Here is an 18,708-nt window from a genome sequence, read left to right as displayed (position 1 = left end):
AGGGACAGGAACTCAAAGAATCATCACCTGTAATTGGCATAAACTTACTGGATACAGAGAAGCATTCTAGGATAATTCTTATAATCAAGGAATTAGACTTTGATACTTACATACTATTTCAGGAGTCATCCTTCCAAGGATTATAAACACTAACTTTGCACTTGTTATTCTACGAGAGGAACAAAACAAATCCTCATCTTGTACAGACTCTAAGGCTTAGCTAGAACTTGGACAACAGGGTATTCTATTTAGAGTTGGATGAATCATCATGTTTCTGCCGGTTGTGCTCATGCCAGCTTGGACAGCGGAATCTTACACCAATCGTCCAATTGAGTTTGGGCAGTTGATCTAAATACTTCAGACCATCTGCCCTATTTAGAGTGGGTGGCCTGACGTACTTTTTTTAGTGTTCGGGACCACCAGGAAAACCCTGGGGTCTTGAAAGAAAAAAAACAAAATAACCCCCACATTCCAGGGAGGAAGGGCCCACGATGTGAGGGCCATTATTCTTTTGATTTACGAAAAAACCTCCAACTTTGAGAGCTTGTTTTTGTCAAACAAAAGATAGACTGAACATCAGCATGAAACATGGTGGCTATTCATATGATTTTCACTGCTTTGAAACTATTCGCCCTGATGGCAGGTCCTCTGCAAATACAGAGACATCTGCTGAGCATGCAGAAATATTTAAATATAGTCACTGCCCACTATAGTCTGCCACGGTAACAGAAATTATTACCTCCACACCTCTAACTGATGGTGGGCTTCCCACAAAACTCTAAATGTGCCCCGTTGTTTTCCTTTCTTTTGACTCACCTATGATATTAAGGGTTTGCTACAGGAGGGTAAGAGATAATTTATTGCGAGGAAAAAATTTATAGATCTAGTGTCCATTTATTATGGTGCAGCTTATAAACCTGTTAATCATGCAAATTACAGACTAAGTTTACCAAATGCAGAAAGTTATCATCTGTAGGTGAATGTGTATTACAGGTCAGGTTATTCCTTGCAAATATTATAAAGGTTCTATTTAAATCCAGCTCTGGGAAGTCCCAGAGTTTTTCATCTGTTTCAGACTGTATGTGGTCTCTTTGCTCCTCAGTTGTCAATCTAGACACTGGACTGCAAACATGATCTGGGCTTACTAACAGTAAAATTTAGTGAAATAGAGTGAATGCTTAAACATAGGTTTGCTACTATGCAACTTACAAGATGCTTCCTCAGAAATTAAAGTACGATAAAGTGAAAATGTTTAATTAGAGAAATATATATTCAGAACTTTACTGCCACCAGAAGTACAGCTTAATGAAAATGTTGGCATGATCAATAAACTGGCCCATACAGATCTCATACATAAACAGAGTGTGGTGTTTCCCCAAATGTTTTATCTTCGCCCCTCTTGTTGCTGAGATATGTTTTTTGTTGATTTTAGGACTCTGTTCACTTTACCACCGCTAACCAGTGCTAAATTGCTTGAGCTCACACCTTAAAACATGGTAACAATTCCTTACACCTGATTGCCACATTTAATGTACTTATAAGTCCCTAGTAAAGTGGTACAACATGAACCAAGGGCCTGTAAATTAAATGCTACAGGTGGGTCTACAGCACTTATTGTGCCACCGACTTAAATAGCGCTATAAAACATGTTTCAGGCCTGCAATAGCAATCGGTGTGCAGTTTTAAACTTCCAATTCGACCTGGCAAAATAAGCCTTTTGCCAGGCCCAAACTCCACTTTATAATACATATACGTCACGGCAAGGTAGGCCCTAAACACCCATGGGACAGGGTATTTTGAAAGCTAGGCATGTACCTTTAAGTTTTATAAGTCCTGGTAGTGAAAAACTACCAAATTCATTTTTCACTACTGTGAGCCCTGTCACTCCCATAGGATAACATTGGGTTACCTTATTGCATTTAAGAAGTGCTAAATGTTGATTAGAAACAGGTAGCAATGTCATGTTTGCTTTCAAAAGAATTGTAATTTGAAATTCTCTTTAATGGTAAAGTCGGATTTTAAGTCACAGTTCTGAAAATGCAATTTTTAGAAAGTTGGCATTTTGTTGACCTATTCATTTGGTGCCAGCTTCCTGTGGCCTATGTCACATGACTATGAATAGTTGGAAGTTGGCCTTTGTGTATTCGGCCCAGACTGTAAGACAAAGGGGGAATAGGTGTTGGCAGGATGGGCCATCCTGCCAGCATTGGAGGGGTGGAGCTGTTCTCTGTCCCACTTACATTTCAAAGAGGCTGCATCCAGCACACTCACAAAGAACTTGATACCAGTTTTTTTTTCACCCTAGACAGTGAGCGCCTGAGCTCGGGAGGAAGGATAATTCTAGAACCAGATGTAAGGGGGTTTCTCCCATTTCAAAGGAATAAATATTGGACCCTCAGACCAACTCTTCAGTTCATTCCTGGACCTACGGAGAACCCCCAGATGGACTGCTGTGTAGTTCAAAATACTGTCCTGCGGATTGGGGCCTACTTTGTACCCCAGAGGACTGCCCTGTTGCTACCAGAGAACTGCACTGCAGCTTGAAGCCTGCCTTGTACCCTCAGAGTACTGTTCTGCTGCTGGAGGCCTGTCTTTCTGCCTGATTCCAGGACTACCAGAGTCATTTTAAGGTCTAATTGGCTGGCCTCCCATGTGAGCTACGGGTACACAGCAAGCTCCAACAACTTTGAACCTTGCACCTGGATTCAGCCTGAGGTGAGTCCCGCCCTCCAAGTGGTGCACGAAACCAAAACCAGGTGACATTTTCAACCAAACAGTGGCCTGAGAACCAACAGAAGACCAGGACCTACCTGCTCATCAATCTGCCCAAGGTGCATCACCGATTGGCTTAACTTCACGGTAGCTCCTGCTACGTTATTCTATGCAGAAGCAAATCCCGTTCAGCAGCTCCTCTTTGAAAGGGTATCCGGCCTTGGGAGCTCTTGACGGCTACAGCCTGCAGCTTTATCCCACTGGAGATTTTCCACTTCCAAAATACCGACAACATGTCCTCCTCAGACACCGCCAGCTGTCTTGCGCCGCTGATCTTTACCTTCCCAGACATTTTTCTTCCAAATTTCTTCTAGATTGAAGGTATCGTGCATCCGAACAGCGCTTCATTGTGGTTGGCGATACCTTTCAACTTTGCCCCTGTCTCGCACGACTAGATATCAGAGGATGTAGCTTTCATCTTTTAGCACTATTATTCACTAAAGAAATTCATATCTCCAGTTCTACTGATTGAATTTAATTAATTGTGGTATCATTTTATTTGCTACAATGTTCTCTTTTTCAATATTGGTGTAGGATTGTTCTTGTGTGGTGTTTTTACTTTATTACTGTTTGAGTGCTGCATAAATACTTTACACATTGCCTCTAAGTTAAGACTGACTGCTTTTGTGGCAAGCTACTAGAGGGTTAGGCACAGGTTAACTTAGTGACTTTTTGTAGTTAACATGGGCAGGGATTGTGGTTGTTGCTTGAGAAAGGTCTTCACCCTCCTCAATCAAAAACCGAATTTCTTGCATAGAGCCTCTGCATATGTAAAGCCTGTGAATATTTAAATATTTGATAAAAAGAGCACTAGTATGTTCAGTGGCTTTTATAATCAGAAAATTGGCATACTTACAGCCTTGATAGAACCTGAACATAACCTAATAAAACCGCTTGCATAATCAGAGAAGCTATTATAAGATCTATGATAGAAGGAGAAGGCTGCCATTATCTCGCACCTCTCTACAGGCCATCAAATGACAAAAGTTCATTTTTTATTGGACAATTCGATTTTGGAAGCATTTTGTCATCTGGACAAGTAGATATTTTATAAAATTCCACACCTTGCATTAAAATGAACTACCCAAAAAGGTACTGAACATTTGAAGTAGAGCATAAGACAATGCACTTTCCATATGCATTGTTTTGTCAACCTTTTTACAGAGGCCATTTCACTTCCTCTTCTCCTTCCTTCTACCCTTGATTCACTTTACCTATTTACCCATAGAAATGCCAACTCACATAGGCATGTAAGAGAAATCTGGTAATACTACATCCGGTTGTAAAGATGTCTGTTTCTGTAGGTGTCTCCTAAACAGCATATTATCTCCCATGGCTTTATTCTTCTGCTTGAATAAGCATAAGCTATCTACCATTTTCCAGGATGTCTGTACCTCCACACAGCCGCACTGCAACTTATTCTGCTTAACAGAATATATTTTATTTTAATAGTTATTGTATTGATTACTTTTATGTAGCAAACACCTTGCCATATTCTGAAAGAGCACTGCACAGTATACATAAATTCTTCTGTCTAAGAATAAATGTGTTCTGCCTCTGTTGGGATTTAGATTTTAAAATTGTCCACTACAGATGTGATTGTCTGGGAAATAACAGAAAGAGAGCAGTGGCTCCTGCCGGGGGGTAGTTTAGAAGGGGCATTATACTCGCACTCGGTCAAGCCGAAATTGACAGGGCCCACGAACCACGGGGTGCAGGTGTGGAGGGCGGCCATGAGAAGCCTGGGTTGGGATGATAGGATCACGCAGGCCACACCACTTTGGCACAACAATCAGCTGGGTAAGTTGATTCACACAAAGGGATTTGACCGCTGGGACCTCATAGGTATCTCAAGAGTGGGGGACTTGTGGAAGGCGGGTGCAGTGGTCCCCTCTACCCAACTGCAAGAGGATTACAAGTTGGCAAGCACCGAGTATTTTAGATACCTGCAGATCAGACATGCTTTACTAGCCATGCTATCCAGGGGGGAGTCACTACCTGTTTCCTCCCCGCTTGAAGATAGGGTCTTAGATGGAGATCTGCTGGAAAAGGTCATATTACTTATCTATAAGAAACTAATCAACAACACAACGGACCCACTACTCAGGCTCCGCGCAAAATGGGACTATGACGTAGCAGGGCTAGACGACGAAGAGTGGCTTGCAGCCTTGGCTTCTCCTAAAGAAGAGGCCATTTCCTCAAAGCTCAGATTAGTACAGTTGAAGCTACTGCATAGGTCTTACCTAGCCGGTCCGTTGCTGGTGAGAATGGCTACTGTAACGAGGCAGGATGCCCTAGGAACTGTGGGCAGGAAGGCACTTTTATCCACATGCTCTGGGAGTGCATTACTATCCAAAGGTATTGGTCGGCAGTTGCGTGATGCATGGAGAAAGTATTGGGACAAAAGATTGACTGCAACATCAAGCTAGGTCTATTGAATGTCTGGGGCCCGACGGACTTGACTTCAAAGGAACTAATATGGGTGACTCTAGGCCTGATGGTTGCTATAAGAAATATAGCACGAAAATGGAAGGCGCGGGAACCACCGCGACTAGTTGATTGGGGTAAGGATATGGACTGGTGCATGGTAACAGAGAATACTATGTACGAATCAAGGCGGTGCCCCACCAAGTGGACGCAGATCTGGTAGAAATGGAACAATTACAGGGGCAGGATATTTGAGCCCCTGCGAACAAGAAAAGGCATTTATGCACTGGGTCTGCCGAATGGGGAATCGAGATTTATTTATTGAGAGAACATGTGATTATAATTGCTGCCTGTCACTTACCAACGTCTTGCCACTACTGCTTATGTATGTACGTTTTCTGGATTGTCAATGCTTTATTTTCAATAAAAAGAATTATAAGAAGAAAAAAAAGAGACCAGTAAGCAAATACGCTCTTATACCCAGAGATGTAAGGGCAGGATACACCAGAGACATTTGCCAGAAAGAGGAGTTAATTGTCATGATCTGTTGTCTGAACTTAACTTTCAGCGCTCTGGGAGTGCACAAGCACAATACTATGAACTAGCAGGTCACATGCGCATTCAGAGGAAGGATAGGTCGATAGTTAACTTAGAAAAATGTCCCGCTTGGAGAGAGGCATTGCATCTTTGAAGGATGCACTACACATGTTGCCTGAGTGTAATTCAAGAAACAACATTTCCCATGAAACCACAGAATTCTCATGATATTGCAAATGGCGGGTTTCATTTTGTAGTTATCAAGTATAAGTTCCTCGTGGTGCAGAGCATCCTGGCTAGGCAATCAGTCTGCACTGTTGCTGCTGCAGGGCCCTTCTTAACCCCTTCGCTGCCATGCCTTTCCCCCCTCCTGTGCCAAGCCCTTTTTTGGCTATTTGGGGTAGTGCGCGCTGAGGCCCCTGTAACTTTTTGACCACATAAGGGATCCACGCCAAATTTGCGACCTTTTCTTCCAACATCATGGGGATTCTGAAGGTACTCAGGGTTTGTGGAATCCCCTGGAGGGGTCACAGAAATGAGCCAAAATACAGCAAAATTTAGTTTTTTGGGGGGAAAAACGGGCCGCAAATGAAAGCATCTGGGTTTTTCCCTGCAAATGTTATCAAAAAAGGGTTTGTGGGGCTGAAAACACCATGTTCCCAGCTTTTAGGGGATACCAGACTTTTGTCAGAAACCCAACATTTTTGACACAGTTTTGGCATTTTTCTGGGACATAGCCTATTTTTGCTATTTTTTGTGCTTTCAACCTCCTTCCAGTTAATGGTAGAAATGGGGACAAAAGCAATAATGGATCCTGGAAAGCTATACATTTTAGAGAAGTAGACAAAGTTCTGAATTCAGCAAGGGGTCATTTGTGTAGATCCATCAAGGTTTCTTTATAGAAACTAACAGTTAAATATAGGATAAATTGAAAATTTGTTGGAAAAAAGCGCCTTTTGTGTCAACGTTTTCACCTGTAACTTCTTCTAATTTTGACAGCTCTTTGAAAGCAATATACCGTTACATCCGCTGGAAATTACTGGTTGTGGGGATATACCCGACGAACCCAGAGCCAAAAACTGAGCAGCAACTTGCAATGGTTGTTTATTATGTACCGGGTATATAGTAACTATTCTGTAAAAATGTGTACATGGAAAAATCGGTATGAAAGACACCTATGTATTTTTGAAATGGGAACAAAATATAGAGTTTAGAAACAGTAGATATTTGCACATTTCCGAAATTGGGAATACTCATACTAGCACGAGAATTATCAGTCATTTTTTAGAATGACTTCTTTTTTACACAATGTCTTTCATTTGGAAGGCAGAAATGCATCGACAGTCAATAGGTAATAACAGTTCCTTTACAAAACTGAATTACCCTAAGTCTCCCGATAAAAATGGTACCTCACTTGTAGGGGTAGGCATAGTGCCCACGACAGGAAATGGCTCAAAACCCAACGTGAACACACCACATTTTCACAATGCGAAATCACCCTTTTTTAGCAAAGTGCCTAGCTGTAGTTTTTTAACCCTAGCTCTGCCGGCACCTAGGGAAACCTAGCAAACCCATACATTTTTGAAAAACTAGACACCCAGGGGAATCCAGGATGGGGTGACTTGACTGCCTTCCACCAGGTTCTGTTACCCAGAATCCCTTGCAAACCTAAAAAATTACCAAAACAAACACTTTTTCCCCACATTTCTCTGGTGGAAAGTTCTGGAATCTGCGTGGATCCACAAATTTCCACCCACCCCGCGTTCCCCAAAGTCTTCCGAGAAAAATGGTACCTCACTTGTGTGGGTCAGCCTAGTGCCCGCGACAGGAAACGGCGCAAAACGTAAGATGGACACACCTCAATTTCGCAGCGAAAAATGACCCTTTTTTGGCAAAGTGCCTAGCTGTAGTTTTTGAACCATAGCTCTGCCGGCACCTAGTTAAACCTAGCAAACCTATACATTTTTCAAAACTAGACACCCAGGGGAATCCAGGATGGGGTGACTTGACTGCCTCCCACCAGGGTCTGTTACCCAGAATCCCTTGCAAACCTAAAAAATTGTCAAAAGAAACACATTTTGCCCATATGTCTGTGGTGGAAAGTTCTGGAATCTACTTGGATCCACAAATTTCCACCCACCCAGTGTTCCCCAAAGTCTTCCGAGAGAAATGGTACCTCACTTGTGTGGGTCGGCCTAGTGCCCGTGACAGGAAACAGCGAAAAACACAACGTGGACACACCTCAATTTCGCTGTTAAAAATGACCCTTTTTTGGCAAAGTGCCTAGCTGTAGTTTTTGAACCATAGCTCTGCCGGCACCTAGGGAAACCTAGCAAACCTATACATTTTTGAAAACTATACACCCAGGGGAATCCAGGATGGGGTGACTTGACTGCCGCCCACCAGGTTCTGTTACCCAGAATCCCTTGCAAACCTAAAAAATTGCCAAAAAAAATGCATTTTACCCAGATTTCTCTGGTGGAAAGTTCTGGAATCTGCGTGGATCCACAAATTTCCACCCACCCCGCGTTCCCCAAAGTCTTCCGAGAAAAATGGCACCTCACTTGTGTGGGTCAGCCTAGTGCCCGCGACAGGAAACGGCGCAAAACGTAACGTGGACACACCTCAATTTCACAGCGAAAAATTACCCTTTTTTGGCGAAGTGCCTAGCTGTAGTTTTTTAACCATAGCTCTGCCGTCACCTAGGGAAACCTACCAAACCTATACATTTTTGAAAACTAGACACCCAGGGGAATCCAGGATGGGGTGACTTGACTGCCTCCCACCAGGTTCTGTTACCCAGAATCCCTTGTAAACCTAAACAATTGCCAAAAAAAACAAATTTTCTCCACATTTCTCTGGTGGAAAGTTCTGGAATCTGCGTGGATCCACAAATTTCCACCCACCCCGCGTTCCCCAAAGTCTTCCGAGAAAAATGGCACCTCACTTGTGTGGGTCAGCCTAGTGCCCGCGACAGGAAACGGCGCAAAACGTAACGTGGACACACCTCAATTTCACAGCGAAAAATTACCCTTTTTTGGCAAAGTGCCTAGCTGTAGTTTTTGAACCATAGCTCTGCCGTCACCTAGGGAAACCTACCAAACCTATACATTTTTGAAAACTAGACACCCAGGGGAATCCAGGATGGGGTGACTTGACTGCCTCCCACCAGGTTCTGTTACCCAGAATCCCTTGTAAACCTAAACAATTGCCAAAAAAAACAAATTTTCTCCACATTTCTCTGGTGGAAAGTTCTGGAATCTGCGTGGATCCACAAATTTCCACCCACCCCGCGTTCCCCAAAGTCTTCCGAGAAAAATGGTACCTCACTTGTGTGGGTCGGCCTAGTGCCCGCGACAGGAAACGGCGCAAAACGCAACGTGGACACACCTCAATTTCGCTGTGAACAATGACCCTTTTTTGGCAAAGTGCCTAGCTGTAGTTTTTGAACCATAGCTCTGCCGGCACCTAGGGAAACCTAGCAAACCTATACATTTTTTAAAACTAGACACCCAGGGGAATCCAGGATGGGGTGACTTGACTGCCTCCCACCAGGTTCTGTTACCCAGAATCCCTTGCAAACCTAAAAAATTGCCCCAAAAAACACATTTTCCCCACATTTCTGTAGTGGAAAGTTCTGGAATCTGCGTGGATCCACAAATTTCTACGCACCCCGTGTTCCCCAACGTCTTCCGAAAAAAATGGTGCCTCACTTGTGTCGGTCGGCCTAGTGCCCGCGACAGGAAACGGCGCAAAACGCATCGTGGACACACCTCAATTTCGCAGTGAAAAAAGAACCTTTTTGGCAAAGTGCCTAGCTGTAGTTTTTTAACCCTAGCTCTGCCGGCACCTAGGCAAACCTACCAAACCCACACATTTCTGAAAGCTAGACACCCGGGGGATTCCAGGGAGGTATGGCTTGCATGGATCCCCCAACGTTTCCTTACCCAGAATGCCCTGCAAACCTCAAATTTAGCTGAAAAAATCACCTTTTTCACACTTTTTTGTGTGGGAAAGTTGTGGCATCACCGGGCTGACACAAATTTCCTACCACCCAGCGTTCCCCCAGGTCTCCCGATAAAAACAGTGCCTCACTCGTGTGGGCGGCCCAAGTACCCGCGACAGGCAAGGGCCCACAACGTAGTGAGGCGACATGAAAATTGCCTATCTCAAAACGACATGGTTTTGCAAGGGGGTCACTTGGGTTTTTGGCCTGGTGCTCGGCGGCCTCCTAGGGAAACCTACCAAACACACACATTTCTGAAAACTAGACACCCGGGGGATTCCAGGGAGGTATGGCTTGCGTGGATCCCCCAACGTTTCCTTACCCAGAATGCCCTGCAAACTTCAAATATAGCTGAAAAAATCACCTTTTTCACACATTGTTGTGTGGGAAAGATGTGGCATCACCGGGCTGACACAAATTTCCTACCACCCAGCGTTCCCCCGGGTCTCCCGATAAAAATGGTGCCTCACTCGTGTGGGGAGATTCTCCCCTTTCCAACGATACCTCTCCCGTCTTTCTACGTGCTCAGGGGGCTGAGATAGCCCCCTGAGCACGTAGAAAGTGAAACTGAAATGAGCCTCTTGGCTCATTTCAGTTTCACTTTCAGTGTGATGACGTCGGCGCGACGTGCGTGCCGATCGTCATTGCACTGAAAGCAGGGGGGGGCCTCAGGAGCTGGGGAAGCTCTTCCCCAGCTCCCGAGGCTATTTTCAGTAAAAGGGAATCCCTCTGGTGCCCGCACCAGAGGGATTCCCCAGGGAATGCCCCATGACGTGCTGGACTCGTCATGGGTACAGCGCGACTGTGCTCCATGACGAATCCAGCACGTCATGGGCACAGAAGGGGTTAAGCGAACTTGGGAAATGTTGCAAAGTGTTTGTTTATATTTTGGAAATGTGTTTGAAGTTCAAGCTGAATACAGAAAAGTATACTGAAGAATCCAGTCACATTAAGGAAATAAACTTTCATTGTTAAAGTAATGTTTCAAAGATCTTAAGTGGCGATCTTAACCACGGATATCCCCTTAACAAACATGCCTTTACAACGAAATTGCATGGTAAAAGAATGCGTGGTTGAGATGCATTCATGGTTCGGTCTGCATTGTAGAGGCATGTGTGGTTTAGCCATGTGTGTGCCTCCGTCATACAACCATTACTTGATATTAATGCAAACTATATATTTCTGATTAATGTTTGTTATATGGCAGATTAAAGAAAAAAACTTGATTATATGCTCGGACCAGAGACCGTGTTCTCTTGAATCGAAAATAGTTGCCTTTATTACAGAAGGGACTGAGACAATTCCAAAACTGTTATTGCCACTTATTGTAAAAATATTAATTATGTTGCATTCCAGGAAGTTATGGCCATGCACAGGTTAATGACAAAACTGGGTAGTTGCGTCCTTGCCAGGGCAATGCCGATGTTCCACTGTAGGGTCTAGGTACAGGTCGGTCAGCTAGAACAGGGTATGGGCAAGCACAGTCCTCTTACCCTGGCAGTTGCTGCCTGCACAGGCCGGGTTAAACACGGAATCACAGCTCCGATTGAGCCCTGGCAATCATGGTCACGATGAACAGGGTTCCCAACAGGAACCATTTTGGAGAGACTGCAGCCCCACCAACACCAGAGTATTCAGATCGCACTCCTCAGTCTCTCCCTTCTACACCTCACTCTTCGAGGATAGACACATCTCCTGCAGGGTTAACAGGCTCAGTCCCTGTCTGAGCAGAGAGACAGGCAGGCATGCAGGCAGTGTTCTAGGCAATTGGGAAAGGCATACAGCTCCTCCAGCAAGAGATCCAGACTCAGGTGTTGTCCCCTCATCTTTGGGACACTGACTGTCATGCAAAAACCAACCCTGCTTGCACAGCAGTCCTCTGAGTACTCTGCGAAGCGCTCCTCTCTTTAGCTGTAGAGGACTTAGAACTAGAACCATAAGTGGGGTAGTAGGGTCCTACTTGTATACACCAAAACCAGACAGGAAATGTGCATCCACTGTCTGATACTGTAGAACTATTTACGGGTGCTTCTCTTCTCAGTATCCTTTCCAGGCTTTTTTCTAGGCATAGCCTTTGAGTAGAGTGATGCTTCTCACAACAGGGGAGTCTTCAGCTTGGGGCACCCACAGCAGAAGCCCACTAAATGAGTAATAAGAGAAAGACAAATGGCCAGGCCTCTGCTAAAGATTGAATCACCACTGCAGCCCCACCTTCTCTCCTACCATCTACTACATTCATAAAAAACTATTAAGCAGCTCCATTCTAGTAAGTAGTCTAATTAAATGTCTAAAGTAGCCTTATCTCTACATTCCTCCTTTCAATGTCAAGGGCCCTGATTCCGAGTTGGTCATTACATTATGACTCAAGCGTAAACCTGTTTACACACAGGTCAGAATTACGAGCTGGTAGGTGCTTAACGCATCCGATAATTATCAGGTGTGCTAAATACCTCAACCTTCATTAAATTTCGGCAGGTCAAACCTGCCAAAATTTAATTGGGGAAAAGCATACGGTATTTACCATATCATGTGGATTTTGGTACATTAAACACAAAAATTTGGAGTGTGATATTACCCACCAATAGTAATAGGTGTTATTTATTGAACATGAAAATTAACGTACCCTGAGGTATTGTTATTTATCAGGTGCGATAAATAGCACCTAAACTCATAACCGGGCCTCGGTTCCCTCCTTGCTGCTTCAGGAATCTAAGCAATACACTATTCACTGTCTGGTAACACAACCTCACATCCATCTTGTGGAGAGGCCAGGCCTGGAGTATCCAAAATGGATCTATGGGCGTCCATCACCCTGTCTCACTCAGACAGACAATGCATGTATCACGCAGTCTGCACGCATAAGAAAGCACAACATACACTTAGGGTACTGTGGCTAGTAAATGGATAAGCGCACAGAAGCAGTATTTCACACAAGTGGACCAGAAGGCCCCAGTTCAGTGACACAGATAAAAAGATCTTGTCACAACTATGAATCCACAAAACACTGTATACTGCCACTGCAGCTCCATGATCTAAACCCATGATAGGGACTGCAGGCCACTATGTGTCAATGCTGGCATGCTTGGTCAGCCCTTCCTGGTCTCAGGACAAGTCCAGGACCTTACGTATCTCAAAGGAGAGGCCCACACCTCTGTGGCACTAGTGCTAAAATCAAAAATCACAATACCAGATACAGGCAGGTGGGCATTGTGGGCAGGGACACACAACTGTATACCAACTGTATACCATGCAGTGGACAGTACTGTCGCCAGTGGCATAACTAACCTTGAGAGGGCCCTCCTGCAAAGTACATGGAAGCCCCTTCCCCCCAAACCCAGTCAGAAGCTCGCAGGCCAGGGTCTCCCCTGCACCACGGGAGCAGAGCAAATGTTACACCACTGACTGTACCCTTAAAAGTCAGCGCTGCTCCCAGCCAAAACTACATTTACCAAAGAAATGTTGTAATGCTTCTTGATAATCTACTGAGACTGAGGAATGTCACCTCGTAGCAGTCTGTTGTAATGCACCATTATAATTCAGCAAATCTGGCAGGCTGCACATTACCCTTGTGGTTCTGCAAACCTATTCATCTTGAGCTGGTTATACAATAGATAGTGGTTCTTTGAGGCTGAAGGATTCCCTAAAATGCAGTAGTCAGTGGTTGAAGTGAAACAATCACTAGTGGAACCATTGAGGGGGCCTTTGAGTGGGAAGAGAGGTGTAGTGAGGGGGGATAGAATGCCACAAACATTTGTAAAAACTACAACATGACAAAAAAAACCTGCTGAATACCTATCAGAAGATGACAACATGAGGTACCTTAAAGACCAGAGATATGCACGAGGGTAAAAAACTACTAGGATCAAGAAGAGCTTAGCACAATATACAGACGCTACACTATAATGAACCAGTTCTGTTCCTTCATTAGTGTTTCATTTATAAATGATATATCTAAAGTTTACCATAGATGTTAACAAAAAAATTCTCTGAAATAGTCAACAACATTCGTGAGATTACCATTCAAGAATGCATGTGATGTCATAATGGAAGAGGGATGCCTTACCACCACTTCTAGGGTACCTGTCACCTCTGTGCGTTTGGCAGAAGCTCCTGAAAAATAAGATGAAGAACATGATCAGTAGCACAGCTACGCAGGTGGATGTCTTCATGTTTCCAACAGAGTGTTTCTTCGACAGACCTTTTGCTGGTGCACTGTTACTTCTGAAAGGCACGCTTCTCATTGTGTACCCAGCTGTTAATGATTAAAGAGAAGATGGAGTGGGGAGAATTGATTAGCTTTCGGTGAAATCCGTGACATAGGCAGTGCTAAGGAATAGCAAAGAAATCATGCTGAGAGGCAATCTTTTACTAATGTACATTAGGATCCCTAACACAATATCGAAACCATAAATATCATAATGCCAAAATATCATGTAAAAATATCGATCACAAAAATACAGTTTTTCTATACATATAATAAGTACAAAAATATCGACAAAAAATATAGTTTTACACTAATTAAAAAAATATGTACAAAAATACAGTTTTTTACTATATATATAGTTTAAAAAAGTACAATAAACTGCAAAAAAAATTACATTTTTTCAATTTAATTGTACATAAAAAGTAAACAAACTTTTTTTTTATTTTTGTGTTTTGTTGACCGATAAAAAATACAAAAATAAAATAATAATATTAATAAAAAGTAAAAAGTAAACAATATATAAAAATACGTTTTACTAAAAATATCTTTTAAAGTACATACATTTATATCTATATAAAATATAAAATTAAATGCACAAACATAAAAAATAATAATAATATTATTAATATATTTAAGCAAAATTAAAAAAAACTCTATAAAACAGAAATATACTATTTCCTCTCCAATGTAAACAACAGTAGAGAACAGTAGAGAACATGTTAAACTCAGGAGGGTTCAAATTTACTATTCCCACTCCATTCGGTGCAACAGTAGGGAAAGCATTGTACTCAGGAGCAGTAATATTTACTATTCATACTCCAGTCTGTGCCACAGTAGGGAAAACGTTGGAATCAGGAGAGGTGCAATTTACGCTTGCCACTCCAGTCTGTGCAACAGTAGGGAAAGCGTTGGACTCAAGAAGGCTACAATTTACTCTTCCCACTCCAGTCGGTGCAACAGTAGGGACAAAGTTGGATTGCAGCGTGGTAAAATGTACTATTCCCACTTCAGTCTGCGCAACAGTAGGGGAAGCTTTGGACTCAGGAGGGGTACATTATACTATTCCCACTCCAGTCTGTACAACAGTAGGGAAAGCTTTAGACTCAGGAGCGGTAAAATATACTATTCCCACTGCAGTCTGTGCAACAGTAGGGAAAGCGTTGGACTCAGGATGGGTAAAATGTACTATTCTGACTCCAGATGATGCAGTAATAGGGAACGTATTGGATTGCAGAGGGGCGAAATTTACTACTTCCACTTCCGGTTGGTGCAATAGTAGGGAAAGCGTTGGACACAGGAGGGGTACAATTTACTATTCCCACTCCAGTCTGTGCAACAGTAAGGAAAGCGCTGGACTCAGGAGGGGTAAAATGTACTATTCCCACTCCAATCTGTGCAACATTAGGAGAAGCGATGCACTGAGGAGGGGTAACATTTATTATTCCCACTCCAGTCTGTGTAACAGTAGGAAAAGCGTTGGACTCAGGAGGGGTAACATTTCTTATTCCCACTATAGTCAGTGCAATAGTAGAGAGAGAGTAGTGTATTTCAAACAAAGAACATATTTTAACAACTCTATTAAATAACAAAAATATAAATATTCAAATATAAAATTATGTTTTTAAATTTTAACACAAATTAAACAAATTACATAATTATTACAATGTTTAATAATTATCATCAACTAAAACAAACAATGTTAATGTAATTAAAATACCACAATATATTCTCACAATCATAACAACCAACAAATAAAATGTAATTGAATTTAAAAAGCATAAGACAATTAACATAAAATGTAATAAATAACACAATTTTTAATAAATGAATAAATCATTTTAAATGTACTATCACTTAAATAACATCCCACCCTATATCTCTACAAACTAAACAGCACACAACTAAAATATAACTTAACAAATATGATAATGTCACAATTTACATAATTATCAATTAAATAATTATTAAGTAATTAATATCTATTATCAATAAATTATTTCTTAATTAACTTCCCACCCTATACCCCTAAAAACCCAACAACCCACACCTAAAATATATCTAATTAATTATCATAATTACACAATTTACATAATTAATTATCAACTAAACAATTCATATTAATGAACTAATAATTAATTAATTAAATGTAATTAACTTCCCACCCCTTAGAACTACAAACCCAACAACCTGCACCTGATATATGACTTAAAAAATATTGTACTTACAGAATTTGCATAATTAATTATCAATTAAATACTTAATAACTGAACACAAATTATTAGTTTAATATTATTAATTTACTTCTCACCTGTACACCTACAATCCCCACAATCCACTACGATGCCAAAAATTACAATAAACAATTAAATTAAATTTAAAAACAACTACAAATTTACAAACTATATTTAAAACATTTACAATAATTATACAAACAATTTATAACATATACAATTAAGACATATACTAAAATAAATACAAATAATTTAAAAAGATACTATTAACAACATCATTTTTGTAAATGATATTAACAACATAAACATTTTTAATATCGATATTAACAACATATATATTTTTGTAAACAATATTACCATTATTTTTGACATTGATATTACTTACCATAGAAAATCAATATTCTTGTCAATGATATGCCTGCATCATGATATTTGTGGATCATGATATTAAGAACTTGATATTTCTGCATCCCAATATTGTTTACTCAATATTTTGTCTGTACATACTAAAGGGATTTAAGCAAAAATCTCGCTGTGTGTATCTTTACCCAATTGTTTGTCATAATGTCATCTCCCTGACAGAAAAAAACAGTTTGAATCTGCTCAAAGTCGGTTAAATGGCTTAGTGGAATAATGCAGCTTCTGTTTTTGTGTCTGCCCATAGTTTGCAGCCTGAACGTTCTGGGGCAGTCTTCAGGGCTGATGAATCCCTAAGACGAATTACTGTGACAATGCTAACCACTGATACACAATGCTAAAAGAATGTGAGCTACCTTATAAACCCAGGTGAATCCTTCCTTGGGCTGGACAAGAATAACTCGACTCCCTAAATTTTAGGGGATACCGGCTTCCTGGTCACAGAGGGGGTGGTGTCCTTTGTATTCACACATTCGTCAAAAGGTACACCACTCATGGGTACCTAAATCAGGACACTCCGGACCGCTGGTACCAGCCATTCAGGCTACTAACTATAGGCAGAAACATGTTGACAATTAGGAGATGAGTCTGAGCCATAAGTCTCAAGTTTGGTTTTTAAACAGACCAGGTGTCCTTCTGAATAAATGTGATAACCTAGGAACACAGAGGTATTTTTAGGGTAATCTTGAACCCTTTCTTTTTGTCCAGTGGATTTTATTTAATAACTCCTTCCTTCCAGTACCGTCTTCGAGGACGTTGAGTCCGCCCTGCTGATATTGTCCTACCAGGGTGGGGAGAGGATGCCGATGATGAGGCATGACACTATATGTGTGTGTGTTTTCCTCTTCCATAAAGGATGACTTTCCTCCGAAAAGGAGGCATTTCTTCAGTGCTATTCAAAATGTGGAGTCTTGGACTGTAACAGAATTTTGAGATACATCACATTACTTGCTTTGTTCTAATAGCCACTGTATCCTTGTTTGTGATTAGTTTGACCTTTTGAAGGAATGTAAGGTGACTGACCCTTCTCTTCTCCTTTGACTCCTCTCCTTCTGATGTGTTATGAATCAAAATAGTATTATTCTTCCTAATGTCCACAGTGGTACTCTGTATGTAGTTTGGTCCTTTACCAAAGCTACCAGAGGAATATCTCAGCAAACCCTCAATACCCTGATATAAACCTCAATGTTTAGCAGTTAATCGCATTATAACATAACCACAACACTGGCTTGCTTATTTCTTGTGCTATCTGTGAGAAATTGGGTTATTAGTTGGGATGGATGATGGTCCACCACAAGTAATAATGTCACTATTCTTGTCAGGTCCAGTAAAAGTTTCAGTAATTTAAACCTGAGCTCAACCCCTGGTAGCTGTGGCACAGAGCAGACAGGCTTAACTTAGAAAGATGTGTAAAGCATTTGGAAGTACCAAAACAGTTAAAAAGTTGAAAATAAGGGGGCATATCATCAAGGCGCCACGATAAAATCATCACCGCTTTAGCGTCACTTTTCGATCGAAAAGCTGCGACAATATTATCGCATTATCAGCAAGGTCACGCTATCACGTAAATCCTTGCCTTAGCGCCCTTTCCCTCAATGCCCAGCTGTGCATCTCTAATGAGATGCAAAGTGGCCGTTCCGCACAAAAATAACGTGAGAAATGTCACTAACCGATATTTCTCCTATCAACAAACCTCCCGCTAACTTGCATGGCGATAAGAAAAGTAGCGCTAACCACGCTTATCGCTACTTTTCTTACGCCTGCTTTCATTCTGACTTAACCATTATATCCAATGGAAGGTGGATATAATGGCTAAGTCTGCCCTGCCCTATCAACAACGTATCGCCAATCAGTGTGCGATAATCGCAGGATTTCCAGCGATAATCGCACATTTGGCAGCCAACTCTGGAATTGTTATCGCTTTGGATATAAGCGTCGCTGATAGCGCTCTATCTCCGCGATAAAATCTAGCGATAGCCGGAGATAATTAGCCTAGCACTAATCGCACTTAGCGATAATTATCGCCGGTTGTTGCTGATATGCCCCCAGGTTTGTCCTTTTCAGAGATTTTATATAACGATTTAGGGTCTGATTATGCATTTGGCAGACAGGGT

The 18,708-nt window shown here is 41.8% G+C and overlaps 1 protein-coding gene across 1 annotated transcript in view; it reads right to left on the bottom strand.

Moving 5' to 3' along the window:
• The window catches only part of LOC146866399 (afamin-like), a 221,006-nt gene extending 207,023 nt beyond the window's left edge, over positions 1-13,983 (bottom strand). Inside the window, exons 1-2 of the mRNA XM_085640589.1 lie at positions 13,941-13,983; positions 13,760-13,852 (exon numbers count right to left, since the gene is read on the bottom strand). Coding sequence (XP_085496715.1) covers positions 13,760-13,852; positions 13,941-13,983 — 136 coding nt within the window. The remainder of the gene's footprint in view (positions 1-13,759; positions 13,853-13,940) is intronic.
• Between the last annotated feature and the right edge of the window lie 4,725 nt (positions 13,984-18,708).

The sequence above is a fragment of the Triturus cristatus genome, chromosome 2_1, assembly GCF_964204655.1.
Source record: "Triturus cristatus chromosome 2_1, aTriCri1.1, whole genome shotgun sequence".
Taxonomy (NCBI): domain Eukaryota; kingdom Metazoa; phylum Chordata; class Amphibia; order Caudata; family Salamandridae; genus Triturus; species Triturus cristatus.
The sequence above is the reverse complement of the archived record's forward strand: the minus strand, read 5'-3'. Positions and strand labels throughout refer to the sequence as shown.